Source organism: Balaenoptera borealis (assembly GCF_965194805.1).
Source record: "Balaenoptera borealis genome assembly, chromosome: 12".
NCBI classification, from domain to species: Eukaryota; Metazoa; Chordata; class Mammalia; order Artiodactyla; family Balaenopteridae; genus Balaenoptera; species Balaenoptera borealis.
The window spans coordinates 71,558,126-71,571,963 of NC_138869.1; the positions used below are offsets into that span (position 1 = coordinate 71,558,126).

Genomic DNA, 13,838 nt, shown 5'->3' on the forward strand with positions numbered 1-13,838 from the left:
AAAGAGCTGTTCTCCTCCCCAGCGGGCACAAAATTCTTAACTGATTTGAGGTCACACCTAGAAAAACAAACACACCACCACCAACAACAAAGGATTAGCAAACCAGATTTTCTGTTGTCTCTCAACCAACAGACACTAGGTCTCCTTCATGTATCCCATGGAGATCTACAAATGGTCAGTCCATAAAACGGAATTCCCCATCATGGTTACCACCAAAACCAGAAGCAGAAAATCAGTAAAAACAAAAACGTAAAAACTAGAGAAACAGTCAGCAAACTTAAAGTTCTGCCACACTTGGGATTCCCTTCAAGAGCCAAGAAAAAAAGTTCCTGGGTTCCCAGAGTCCATCTGGGGCTCTTTTTCCAGCAATGCAGTTTACTGGGTTCTGACAGCTGAGTCCACTGGGGCATCTCCATGAACCTCCAAAACTGTCAAAGTAGAATTTCCAAAAAGGTAAAATCATGACCCTTAGACAAAAATAAAATGAGTCTATACCAGAGGTTTTATTTAACTCATTTATTAATGAGAGATGTTATGAATGGTTGAAAGAACACTTTAAAAGCTGGACAATTTAACAAAGAAATGTTAGAATCGGATTGCTGAGATAGATTTTTTTTAAAGCTGGTTAATGTACAACAGGCCATAAATCTTTGGGGTTATCTGTTCTGTCAGACAAAAGTTATTTACATCTCTCCTGGACAAAATCTACAAGTTAACATGTGACTTCATTTAGTCTGGGACCCCTAATCAGTACCATGTGTTGAATTAAGTACATTCACAGAATCTAGAAGATGCTTGGGTGGCCTTGACTCCCCTGTAGAATACTGAAAGGATGTGCTGTCCACTCTTTGTACTTATTTTCAAGTTTTAGATAATTTTCTTTTCGGTATTCATTGCATTTTATTTATAGAAGTGAAAACAGAGCCAAAAAATGTCCAAGAATAGGGGAAAAGTTAAGTAATTTTGGAACACCCATTCAAGAGTATGAAGGAGCAATTTCAATGAGAGTTATGGATGTGAAGAAATTATGGATAAGAAAAAGGTACAGCATTATATACATCATAATATTGCAGCTATGTAAAATATATGCATCTGGGAAAGGTGGGATGGAATTATTTTCATATGAGGAAAGGAGGACACCTTTATTTCTTGCTTCTTCCATCCTGTTGTCTGGAATAGAGATTTCTGAGTTCCGGAGGCTTCTTTCACCTTCATGTGGAGGGTGGCACTGAGGGACAGTTAAGCCTCGAGCTTGAAGTCTGAGGCCCTGCAGACATAGTGGAGCTGCCACAGCAGCCCTGGCCCGAATACTTCAGATTACTTATCTCAGCTTTTATTATTTAAGCCTCAGCTATTTGAGTTTTTCTGTTATTGTTTGTTAGTTTGTTTTTGCTGAATACATCTGAGCCTAATCCTAACCCATATGTAATAAAAAAATAATCTAGGATTCATTCTATATTTAACATGAACAAGCAATTCCAAGTTTTTTTTAAAAAAAATAAATTTATTTATTTATTTATTTTATTCTTGGCTGCATTGGGTCTTCGTTGCTGTGTGCGGGCTTTCTCTAGTTGCAGCAAGCGGGGGCTACTCTTCATGGCGGTGCGCGGGCTTCTCATTGGGGTGGCTTCTCTTGTTGTGGAGCACGGGCTCTAGGCGCATGGGCTTCAGTAGTTGTGGCACGCGGGCTCAGTAGTTGTGGCTCATGGGCTCTAGGGCGCAGGCTCAGTAGTTGTGGCGCATGGGCTTACTTGTTCCGCGGCGTGTGGGATCCTCCTGGACCAGGGCTCAAACCCGTGTCCCCTGCATTGGCAGGCGGATTCCTAACCACTGTACCACCAGGGAAGTCCTCCAAGTTCTAATTAAAATTTTAAACTAGATATTAATATTTTAATTCAGAACATAGTCTGTTATACTGCATCATTGAATAGTTTTAGATAATTTTTGAAGACTGATAAACACATTCTGGGGAGGATTGGCTACTGTCCTTTATTAGAGTCCTAAAGGGATGAGACTCAGAACAGGTAGGTTTTGATGTTGGATGGAGGAAGGGAAAAGGTGTGGACAAAGTTCAGGGCACTGCTGAGAGGGTGGCCTTGGATAGGGTCCAAGAGCCTCAAGGGTCGGCCTTGAGGTCAGGTTGGCGGTGGGACTCCAAAACTGGGGAGAGGGGAGGTGGGGATGGCTGAAGACAAACACCTTCTCCTTTTCTGAGGGTGGCCCAGAGCCCTCCCCAGTGGGAACAGCGCCCAACTTACCTCTTCCTTGCAGGTGGCCACGTTCAGCTTCCTGGGCAGCAAGGAGGAGCCGGGGATGATCTTTGACTGGGTGGATGTGGAGCGGAAGGGACGCCTCTCCCTTGAAGAATTCAGCTCTGGGCTCAGTATGTCTGTCCTGGGGGGGCCTCTGGGGAGTGTGCCCAGCATGAGGCAAGGCTGGGCAGACAGGAAAGACCCCAGGACTCCCTGCCAATCACAGGACCTTCATAACATGCCCAAGGGCAGTTCTGAGCATGGATGATGATACAGATTTCTGTGGAGAGGAGAACACTAAGCCTGAGTGGGAAGGCAGTTGGTTCGAGGCAGAGCTGAGCCTGAAGACTCTAGCCCAGGAGACTTGACTTCCTTTCGACCAGAGAGAGCAGTTATTGGCTGGTGGCTCCCCTGAGCATCCCCCTCCTCCAGAGAGGCCTCCAGGCTTGCTTTCTGATGCCTCCCTTGTCTTCTCCCCAGTAAAAGGTTTCCCTTGAGCAAGAGGTTAAGCACCACCTGTTCTTGAGACCACAGGCCTTGTTTCTGCCTGAAGAAGGTCATATTCTGGCTTTGGTTAAAGGAAATCGAGGCCCCAGGGAGCAGCAGAGGGTGATGTTTAGTGGGTGGGGGCTTCCCAAGCCCTTCCTTAGCCCTCACTGGCCAAGGTTACTCCAACACCGGCTTCTCAAGACATGCCCAGAAGGACCTAAAGACACCAAAGCCGGAGGTGCACAATATTCCTGCTGAGCTTGATGGGGGAAGACCTTCTGGCCCAGGGAATGGAAGGAGTGGTGTCCTTGCAGAGATCCTGAAAAGCACTGTTCAGCTTTTAATGTCTGCAAAGCCATCTGGAGTTCTCCGGTCTGCTGAGTGTCCAAGAGTTTGGGGAACAACAGGAAGGGAGGCCAGGAATCTGCATTTATAGGTTGGGGCTGCCCCAGGAGGTGGTTGCTCCAGTTCTGGTGATTGAGAAGCTGGGAGTAGGGAGGGGAAATGAGGGTCTGGAATCGGGAGTGGGGCAGAGGGAACATTTTGTCCATGTAGCCCCAAGAGGCCATCTTCACATCTGTGTCCATTGTGCCCACTATACTGGGGACTTCCCAAGGTCTATGGAACAAAATTCAACCCCCTTCCCAGGGCCTACAGGCCAGCACCATCCAGACCCTTCCAACCTCTTGGGCTCACTCAATACCACTCGCCTCCTCCAGCATGCCAATCTGGCTCTTACCTCAGGGCCTTCGCATGTGCTGTTCTCTCAGCCTGGAATATGCTTCCCTAGAAATCCACATCGCTTGTTCCTTCTTGTTAGTCACATCTCAGTTCCAGTGTCACTTCCTCAGGACACTCCTAACCACCCCCTCTAAAGTAGACTCTGTCTAGTCTCTCAGTGGAAATTACCCTGTTCATTCCTTTAGCTCACTTGGCAAATCTACTTTAAAAAAAAAAAAAAAAAAGTGTCCTTTTCAGCATTCATAGACTGTCAGCTCCACCAGGGCAGGGATTTTGGCCAATTTTGTCCCTAGCACATAGTAGATGCTCAATAAATATCCCTTGACTGAGTGAAAAGACTGTGTTGGCCACCGTGGAGCTGCTGTGTGACTTCCAGCAAGTCTTTTGGCCTCTCTGGACCTCAGATGTTCATCTGTAAAAGGGACACAGTGTCTACCTTGAGTAGACGCCAAAGGTTGATGTGAGGAATGTATGACCCTGGCCCAGTAAAATGTGACTGACACAGATATAACGATTTCCCCAGTGACTGGAGCAAGGCAAGGTGGGAGGTCAAGGGATTGAGCTGAACCTCACTCTGCTCCCTTCTGCACCCCTCTGTCTCACAGAGAACATCTTTGGCTCCAGCCCGAGCACCCACAGGCTCCACAGAAGGAGGCCACAGTCCTCCAAGCGAGGATCTGTAGCCACCAGCTTCCCAGTGCAGGAGGAGGCCGACACTGAGGAGAAGGAGGCGTTCTTTGCCTTCATGGAGCAACCGGCAGCCAGCCACTCACTTCCCGAGTAAGGCCAGCATGGTTGTGGGTGCAGGGAGAGCCACTGCTGGTCAGTGGGGGTGAGGACTCTCCTGGACACAAGGTCGAGTGGGAGCCACCAGGTAGAGCTGGGCAGAAATCCTGGTTTAGCCACTTGTTAGCTGTGCGACTGCGGGCAAGTAGCCTAACCTCCGACCTCTGTTTCCCCGGCCACAGAGTGAGCATAAGAGCTGCTGTGGGATTAAATGAAGCCACGTGTGGAGAAAGCCTACCCACTAGGAGTCCATCCCACTCAACCTCTCCCTCCCTGTCCTGCCCTACATGGTCACTCCTCAGAAGGATTAGCGAGTTGAAGGGTCAGCTCCCTAAGGGGACTCAATTCTTAAAAATGCAAAGCTCCCCAAGGGTGCCAAAAAGAGGGTCCCCCAGGGGTATGATGGGGGATGCTTTTCAGGCATGGTGATGCTTTGAGTTGGGCAGGACTGGAGACAGGAGAGCTTGGAGACTGCCTCAGGCTCTGGGCTTTTGGCGTTCACTCATGCTTAGAGAAGGGGCTCCTGCCTAGAAATGCCCCTCTCACACCCCCCAGGTCCCACTGGGTCTGTTAGAACCAACAAGGGAATCGCCCTCACCTGTCTGCCCAGGTTCTCCCAGTTTCTCCCACCCCGCAGGTCTCTGTGAGGACAAGCTCTCAGAGGGTGGGGCAGCTGTTGTGGGGCAGGCAGGGTGGGATTGGGGTGCAGCCTGGCGGGACAGGTGTGGTGGGGAGTGATTTACCCACTTGGCAGCTTTGGCCTGGGCTCAGCCCTCAGGCATCTGTCTTCATGACCTAGTTAAATCCATGTGAAAGCAGCATTTATTGAGTGCCACCTGGGTGCCAGACCCCAAGCCGGTGCTTTCACTGGGTGTGTCTCATTCTCCAGTGGCCATTTTACAAATAAGTTCAGAGAGGGCATGGGACTTGCTAAAGGTCACACAGCTAGAGTGGGAGAAGAGAGAAGACAGATGGAAGCCCTGGGCCATCGGACTCCCAAGTTCCCCCACCCCACAATTAATCACCAAACCATAGAGAGACAAAGTGTTGTGGGGATTCACGAAGGGAAAGGGCACAACTGGGAAAGGTTCCTGGGGGAGGTGGCATTTGAGCTTCACCTTGTAGGGTGTAAATAGATTTTCGTGGCCCAGGTGCCCAAGTCTCTTGGAGCGTTGCCGTTAAAACCGAGGAGTGGGGCTCCCCCTGCCTCCTGGTCCCACCTCGTGTCTAATCTCTGGCTATCCTCCCCTCCCAGGCAGGAGGAAATCTGGCAGCTATGGAGGAAGCTGCAGCAGGAGGAGCCCCAGCTGGCAGGCAACCTGGAGGGCTTTCTGGCCAAGATGAACAGTCGCCTGCAGGAAGCACGGACCGACAAGGAGGTTCTGGAGCTGACCCTGAGGAAGTGAGTTGGGGCCGGGGTGCCTTGCCCGGTGTTGGCACACAGTGGGTGCTCGTTACATTTTAGTTGAATCTTAATTGAATTCTCTCAGCTCCAAAGAATGGAGGCCAGGTGTCCACTGCAGGGCCTGGGAGCTGGACGGGCAGAGCTGAACTGGAAGAAGGGGTGACTAAGGGGACCTACTGGGGAGGACAGAGTTAGGCCTTCAGCCAAAGAGGGAAAGGTCAGTGTGTCTTGGTGCAGGGCCACTGTGGCACCTAACTCCAGGGCAGCACTCACATAGATTACAATGCATGTGGTGATCCTGGGGTTGGCATGGGCACAGCCTTGCCAGGGAGTCTGAGTTATGGGGGTAGGAGGAAAGCAACAGCGGGAAGTGGGGACCGAGTGATGGGGCTTTGGGGACTATGAGACAGGGCCACAGGAACCAACATCTTGATGATGGTTATGGGAGTCGGCATGATGGGATCCGATGATCTATATCAAGGGCATATATGTCAGGAGCTGTTACTGGGGTGACTGTTCTCAGGGCGACAGGGGTCAGTGACCGCTGGCAGAGTGAGGTGGACAGCAGCATAGGCTGCAAACCCAGGCCCAGACCACCTCTGCCAGCAGCAGGGTCCCAGGGTGCTGATGGGCTGCCTGGCCCCGCCCCCCACCCCTTCCAGGCGGGACTCTGACCACCATCGCGCGGTCCAGCAGCTCTACGAGGAGATGGAGCAGCAAATCCGGCAGGAGAAGCAGCAGCTGCAGGCTGAGGTAGGCTCTCCGCGACAGCCAACCTCTCCTCCCTCCCTGAACTCCCCTGCTGGCCAAGCAGCGGGCCGGCCACTGGCCAGTGTGGGCAGCAGGAGGCTGCTGGGAGTAGATCTTCTCATATCCCTGAGCTCGTATTCCTCAGAGAGGCGGGGTGGGGAGTGCTGAGCCTGGGCCCCCTGCTCACCTCTGCCAGGTCTCGCGTGTCTCCCGGAGCCACTCCTTCTGCTCTCTGGGTTTCTGTCTCCCATTGCCTGAGCCAGGGCAGCTGTCCGAGACCCCTCCTTGTTGAGACATCCTGGACCCTGCACCCTAGGCCTGGGTGGAGGTGAAGTGTGGGGAGGGCCAGCCCAGTCCAGCTGGGTCTTAGATTCGGCAATACAGGGGCTGAGACCTTTCTGCTCCCCAGAGCGACTCCCGGGGCCTGGCCCTCAGCTCCCAGATGCAGGAGGTCCTGGAGGCCAAGGAACGTGCGGTGCAGCGCCTGACTGAGGGCCAGAAGGAGGTGAGTGACGGGTTTCCCCGGGAGCCCAATTTCTGAGGATTCACAGACCCTGACACCCATCTCCTGAGGGTTCCCTGGGCTCGCTGGGCTCCTGCATCAGAGCTGGCCCCTAGGAAAGCGATGTCTCTGGCCTTTTTCTGAGATGAGGCCGGGTAGTGCAGTGGAAGTACTGGGACATGAGTCAGAAGGTCCAAGTTCAAATTCCTGCTGTTCCAATTAAAAACCATGCAAATTTGAGGAAATAATTTTGCTTGTCTTGGCCTTAGTGTCTCCATTTGTAAAATGGGAATAGCCACATCTACTGCATCTCCCCAGCTAGTTGTGTCAAATGAGGTAATAAATGGGAAAGCATTTTGAAACAGGAAAGCACTGGGCAAACACAAAGTCTCAGCGTTGGAGAAGCTTGGTGATAGGATGGTGTTCAACTTTCATCTCCATTGTCAGCTGAGTCACCTTGGGCAGGTTTTTAACCTCTCTGACCCCTGGTTTCCTTACCAGAGAAATGGAGATCAGAACTTTTGCCTTAGAAGGCTGCTGTGATTATTAGAGATACTATATTTGAGGGCCTAAGATGGTGCCTGGCTGGTAGTAGGTGCTTTACATATCACAGTTGTTACTGTCGCTGAACCTGACCTAGCTTCCTGGTCAGAATACCTGCTACCCCAACACCTCAGGTCTCGTAACCTATAGTCACTTCCAGTTGGCATTGTGCTAAGCCTTTGGGTCTGAGACCCTGCCCCATTGTCTCTTCCCTCCTCAACTTCCAGACCACTGACCTTAGTAAAACCACCATCTGTTGTAACCAGGACAACCTGCATTCCTTCAGCACGGGACCAGGTTCCCAGAGTCTTCCCCACTGTTGCCTTGGCTGGTCCTGCTACCTGGTCTCACCCTCCTGACATGGGTTGATTTCCCAGGTGCCTCTGCAGTAGCTGCTCCTTGGAAACTGAGGCGGGCCCCTTCTACCAAGGGAAGAGGTTAGACTTTCCACATGGGACCATTTTGTCCTGTCCCCTGTGGGTGTGAAGCCTCTCCCCGCAAGGCTATTCATTCCTTCACCCAACAACTATTTATGGTGCACCCACTATGTGCCAGGCACTGTTCTAGGTTCTGAGGAACATAATAGACACAAATAACTCCTGTCCGTGGAGTTATTGTCTAGTCAGAGAGAGAGATGATAAACTAAATAAGCAAGTAAAATCTATAACATATTAGATAGTGAAAGTGTTAAGGAGAATAAAGTAAAGCAGGGCAGGGGGACAGAAGGGTTTTGATAGGGGAGTCAAGGAAGGCCTCACTAAGATGATGACTTTGGAGGAAAGACCTGAAGGAGGTGAGGAGTGGACCATGTGTTATCTGGGGGAAGAGCAGTCCAGGCAGAGGGAATAGCAAGTGCAAAGGCCCTGAGGCGGGTATGATGTGCTGTGAATGTCCAAGGACCAGCAAAGAGACCTGTGGGCTGGAACAGACTGCGGGAGCAGGTTGGGGGGTGGTAGTGGGAGAGGAGGTCAGAGATGTAACAGAGGTGGGGTTGGGGGGGAGACTGTTCAGGGCCTTGGAGGCTATTGTGAGGCCTTTGCCTTCCGTTCGGCATGGTCAAGAAGCTCTCCATCTCCCAGTCTTGTGACCTGCTGTTGGATCAGGAGCTCCTTGTAGACCAGATGCGCTCAGAGATGAGCAGCCATTGCAGAACGTTGAGCAGAGGAGGGTGTGATCCCATGTATGCTTCAGGCCCTTGTGGTGCTGGCAGTTTGTGTTTCTTACACAGTTCCCTCTCTCTTCCCCATCCGCAAAATTCCAGTGTCTCTCCCGGGTGGGAGGTAATGGAGCTAATTAGGCCAGTGGGGGGGTAACAACCGCCCCCACCAGCCCCTATCCTATGTTTTAAGCTGGGTCTCCAGGAGCCTGGAGTCTGTGCCCCACAGTGGCCTTGGGAGGCTGTTTGTTCCCCTGAAGGGCACCTGGGCTTCCCTCCTCCTCACCCTCCACCTCCTGCAGCTGGAGGCCCAACTCCACCACCTCAGCAGCACACACCAGGAGGCCAGCTCGGAGAACCAGCAGCTTCGGGAGGCCCAGCGTGACCTGGCTGGGAGGCTGGAAGAGGTGCAGGGGCAGCTGCAGGTGACCAGGGGGCACCTGAATGCCACCAAGGGCCATGTGTCCTGGCAGATGGAGGAGGAACCGAGGCAAGTAGCTGCCACCCCTGGGCTGGGCTGGAGACCAGGGGCTTCCTGGAAGAGGGGAGGGTGGCTCTGAGTTCTCCGAGGCTCTGCTCAGTGCCCAGAGCACACAGACTCCCGCCTTAAACCTCTCAACAACCCTGCCAGGCTGGGCTTATCATGCCCATTTCTCAGACAAGGAGACAGACAGGGGAAAGTCATGTGCCCAGACACACGTGACATATGAGTCACACAACTGGGATTCACTCACACACACACACACACACACACACACACACACACACACACACACAGGCTAGTGCAGTGCTGTATCCTTGGCGGGTACAGCACCCACTCTACTCGTTACAGGTCAGAGGAGTGGGATGGGCCAGAATGGTAGGGAGGGCTTCCTGGAGGAGGTGAGGCTCCATATAGGCCTGGAAGGATGAGCAGGATTGGAGGTGGGGAAGGGTAGGGAGTGTGTGCCGGGACAGAAGCGCTGCCAAAGGGAAGACTGGGAGGAAGGGCCAGCGGTGAGGTGCACACCCAGTGGTGATGGATGCCGACAGGGTTGGTGTGACCTCTACCCGCCCCTCCCCTGACCTTAGCTTCCCACACCCTTTCTAGTGTCCCCAGAGCAGGTGAGGAGAAGGCCTCAGTCTCCTCTGAGGAGGCTCCCCTGCCCGGACTGACTGGGGACAGTGATGACTGGGACCAGCTCTGCAGCAGCTTCAGCGGCAGCCGCCACAGTGCCCTGCAGCTCTCCAGGAGCCCACCCCCAGCTCCGAGAGCCTCCTCAGGCCCCCAGACACCCCGAGCGGTCAGGCAGATCTCCATGTCGGAGCCGCGTGCTTTTCTCTTTGGTCAGGAGCCACCTTCAGATCCAGATGGGTCCCCAGGAAGCCCCCCTGGGGTGCCTTCCGGGACCAAGGAAGAGAAAGGAGTGGACCCAGAGGGGCAGGACATCAGCCCAGAGCAGACTGGAGAGCCCCCCAGCCTGGAACCTAAGGAGGAGTCAGGGCCTAGCCCTGGGGTCCACTTCCGCTGGGGGCTTCCAGGGGCTCCAGCCGGGGAGTCAGGGGGCCTGGTGGCAGCTGCGCTCGAAGTGCTCATTCCTTTGGAGGATGGGGCCCCTCCTCATGTGACCTCTCCCCCTCCCCAGGCCCCAGCTGGGCCCAGTGAACAGTTCCAGGCCTCATACCCAGATGATGAGGGCCCCGGGCCTGGGCCTGTCCCAGCCAAGCCACCCAGGCAGAGAGAGGCCCTCCCTCAGGACCCACATGCCGCTGGCTCTGAGCCAGGGATGGGGTCCTCAGGAGCTGGAGCCCTCACAGCAGGGCTGGATGAGCCCTCCCAGGGCCTGGAGCCTGTGGGTCAGGCTCCCACAGAGGGATTGGAGCAGGGTAAGCTGAGCCCAGATGCACAGGAGGGCCGTCCTGGGGGACTACAGGAAGTTCACAGCCAGGTCCTTGGGCCTGAAGGGCTGCCTGCCCTACCCCACCAGAGTCTGGAAGAGGAGCCCAGGGCTGACGAAAGGAAAGCAGGGGACCAAGGAGGGCAGGATTTCAGGTCAGAGCTGTCCGTTGAGGCTCATGGCCTGAAAACTGGGCACTCGGAACTCCCCCAGCACGATTCCCCACCTGCTCCTCTCCCACCTGACACAGCACAGGCTCAGGCTGAGGCACAAGCCCCAGCTCCTGAAAAACCATCACCTTCAAGGGGCTCTCCCCCAACAGGGGCTCAGCCTGGGGATGCAGCAGGGCCCCAGGAGCCCACACAAACCCTCCCCACCAGGGCTGAGCTGGAAGCCCAGCCCAGGCCCCAACCTACAACCACTCATGCAGAAGAAGAACCAGGGCCCCCTCAATCCAGGGAGCCAAGGGCAGAAAACAGGCCTGAAGATCCAGGAATGGACTCCGGAGGCATTGGGCTGACCCCATCCCCACGGGACCACACGGCCAGTGAGTCTTTGGCCAATCCTGATTACGCCTTCCACGTCATCTTCCTGGGAGACTCGAATGTGGGCAAAACATCCTTCCTGCACCTGCTGCACCAGAACACCTTCGCCACTGGGCTGACAGCTACTGTGGGTAAGGGCCACCTGGGGAGGGCGGCAGGGGAGGGAGGGGAGACCCGGGGGACCAGGCTGAAGAGCTGGAGCAGGCCCAGAGCAAGCCATCCCTGAGGAAGCTGTAGGTTCTACCCTCACCACAGGCCCTGCATTAGACATTATTTTATATGGGCATAATCTGGCTATTTTACTAATCATCTCTAATTACAGGTAATTTGCTTTTTCTGCATTGATCTGATTAGCTAATAATGTACCACATCAATAAAGCACCCTGCAATTTAGCTGCCAGCACTGGCTGATGGTGAAAACAAGCAGGTCTCCACCCATGTGGCCCCTGGGCAGGCCACCGCAGGCACAGGGTCCCTGCTGCTTGAATTTGCTCAGGACCAACCCTCGGTCAGTCAGCCAGACTCTGGCAGGAAGTGGCCTTTGGCAAGTTGAATATTTTACGCAGAATGTGTTTGTAGAGTGGGGTAAGTTAGGAACACAGGTGCCTGAGTTCAAAATCCAGCTCTGCCTCTTACTAGTGGTATGAACTTGAGCAAATTATGTAACCCCTCTGAGCATAATGGGATCAACAGTAGTGCTGACCTCATAGAGGGGCTGTGAGAATTAGTTCAGTTAATACATATCAAGCTCTCGGAATAATATCTGGCATGTATTAAGTGCTCAATATTAGTTATTTTTATGGTTATTATTATAAGTAAACTTCTGATAATGTCTAATTCAGTGGCTTTTGCAAATGAAATGTCCCATAGCACAAAGCCTCCTCTCTTTAAAAACATCGGGATATGTGGCCACTTGAACATTGCATAGAGCCACAGAAAAGAGCTCGTGGGAACAGCCAGCTTAGGGGCAAAGTTGGAAGGATTCATGTCTTTGTGTCCATCAGGGTGCGTGCTGATGGGGATCAGTGCTAGACCAGTGGATAAAGTTCTCAAATGTTATGTAAGAGAGGCCCCCCAGGACAAGTTCTTGAAACTTTCTCTGCCTGAGGATCCTCACCTGGGGAGATAGTTAAAAATGCAGTGTTGGGCTTCCCTGGTGGCACAGTGGTTGAGAATCTGCCTACCAATGCAGGGGACCCGGGTTCGAGCCCTGGTCTGGGAAGATCCCACATGCCGCGGAGCAACTGGGCCCGTGAGCCACAATTACTGAGGCTGCGCGTCTGGAGCCTGTGCTCCGCAACAAGAGAGGCCGCGATAGTGAGAGGCCCGCGCACCGCGATGAAGAGTGGCCCCCGCTTGCCACGACTAGAGAAAGCCCTCGCACAGAAATGAAGACCCAACACAGCCAAAAATAAATAAATAAACAAATACTTTTTTTAAAAAAATGCAGTGTTGTCAGGAAAAGGGGACCCATAGGAGGCCTGGTCTGATGTTGAACAGGGTCACAGGGTCTGCAAGGCCACCATCCTTAATCACCTAAGCTACTGGTTACTGACCACCTACAATGCACCAGGCATACATGCCTTATTCCTTACATCAGCCCTCCCTGTGATTGAGCCTGTCCCATTATTATGTGGTAAGAAGTTTCCACAAAATTCAGTAGAGAAAAATACAGATTGCATAACTGTAAAAAGACAAGGCAACTCTGCATGCACCGCTAGCCAGCTGGGAGGACCTGAGATCCAGGTGCGTGATCCAAATCTGTCCCACTGCTAGCTGTGGTTTGGTGCCCTTGGTGGCTGTCATCCATCTGGTTTAACTATCACTGGGGACGATTCCTGCTTCCTCAGCCATAAACATTTCCCCACTCAGCATCACCCTGCTCCATTCCCACCCCCCTTTCTCACCTGCCTCCATTTGAGAACAGGGCTGGTGGAGGACCAGAGCCAGAGCCAATCAAATTATAGCTGATTGTGCATTTTTTTGAGGCTTCTCCGTATCTACCCCCATTTTACAGATGAGGAGAACAGAGAATTGAAGACCCAGTTAAATTTCTTGCCCTACCTGGGCCCCAAAGTTCAAACCCGAGTCCACCTGCCTTCAAAGCACGCGCCCCCACTCCAGAAGTTATACCCTCTTATGGGTTCAGCCTTGCCCTCTCCCTGGGGTTGCTCATGTAAAATAGCAGATTACTTGGGAAGCTGAAAACATTATATTTCTAACAGTTTATGTGGTTAAGTTGTAACATGTTTGGGGGAGGGTGTGGGGTTACATGGGTGGATTGAGGAGGGTAATGGGCAGGGAGGTGGAAAGTGGGAGTTAAGTTACTAAATGCAAGGGTTTAGTTAGGGTTAGGGTTGCTCAGTAGATCACACAGTGGGTATTTAAGCAGAGGCTGGATATCATCTCGGGGGGTGGGATTGGATAACCTCAGAAGTTCCTGCAGACCCTGGGCTTCCTTAGACCTTGAGGAAAGAGGGCAGTAAAGAGAAACAAAGGGACTTCCCTGGCGGTCCAGTGGTTAAGACTCTGCGCTTCCACTGCAGGGGACACGGGTTCGATCCCTAGTCGGGAACTAAGATCCCGCATCCCGTATGCCACATGGTGCGGCCAAAAAAAAGAGAAGTGGATGCTACAGACAGACTTTTGCTTCAGCATTTTGCTGAGGTCAGGACTCCCAGCTGCCACTTCTGCCAGCTTCCTGTGGAGAGCATGGGTGTGGGGGGTGGTCTGTGGCTTCGGTCACCACCAGGGACAGCAGCAGGTGCTTCTGGGGGCTGTCATGAGAGACC

The 13,838-nt window shown here is 53.0% G+C and overlaps 1 protein-coding gene across 1 annotated transcript in view; it reads left to right on the top strand.

Annotated features, from left to right (window-relative positions):
* RAB44 (RAB44, member RAS oncogene family) overlaps window positions 1-13,838 on the top strand; it is a 43,951-nt gene that overhangs the window by 23,208 nt on the left and 6,905 nt on the right. The window contains exons 3-9 of the mRNA XM_082346731.1: window positions 2,272-2,383; window positions 4,088-4,262; window positions 5,524-5,670; window positions 6,336-6,426; window positions 6,833-6,928; window positions 8,927-9,114; window positions 9,715-11,177. Of these exons, the coding sequence (XP_082202857.1) occupies window positions 2,272-2,383; window positions 4,088-4,262; window positions 5,524-5,670; window positions 6,336-6,426; window positions 6,833-6,928; window positions 8,927-9,114; window positions 9,715-11,177 (2,272 nt within the window). The remainder of the gene's footprint in view (window positions 1-2,271; window positions 2,384-4,087; window positions 4,263-5,523; window positions 5,671-6,335; window positions 6,427-6,832; window positions 6,929-8,926; window positions 9,115-9,714; window positions 11,178-13,838) is intronic.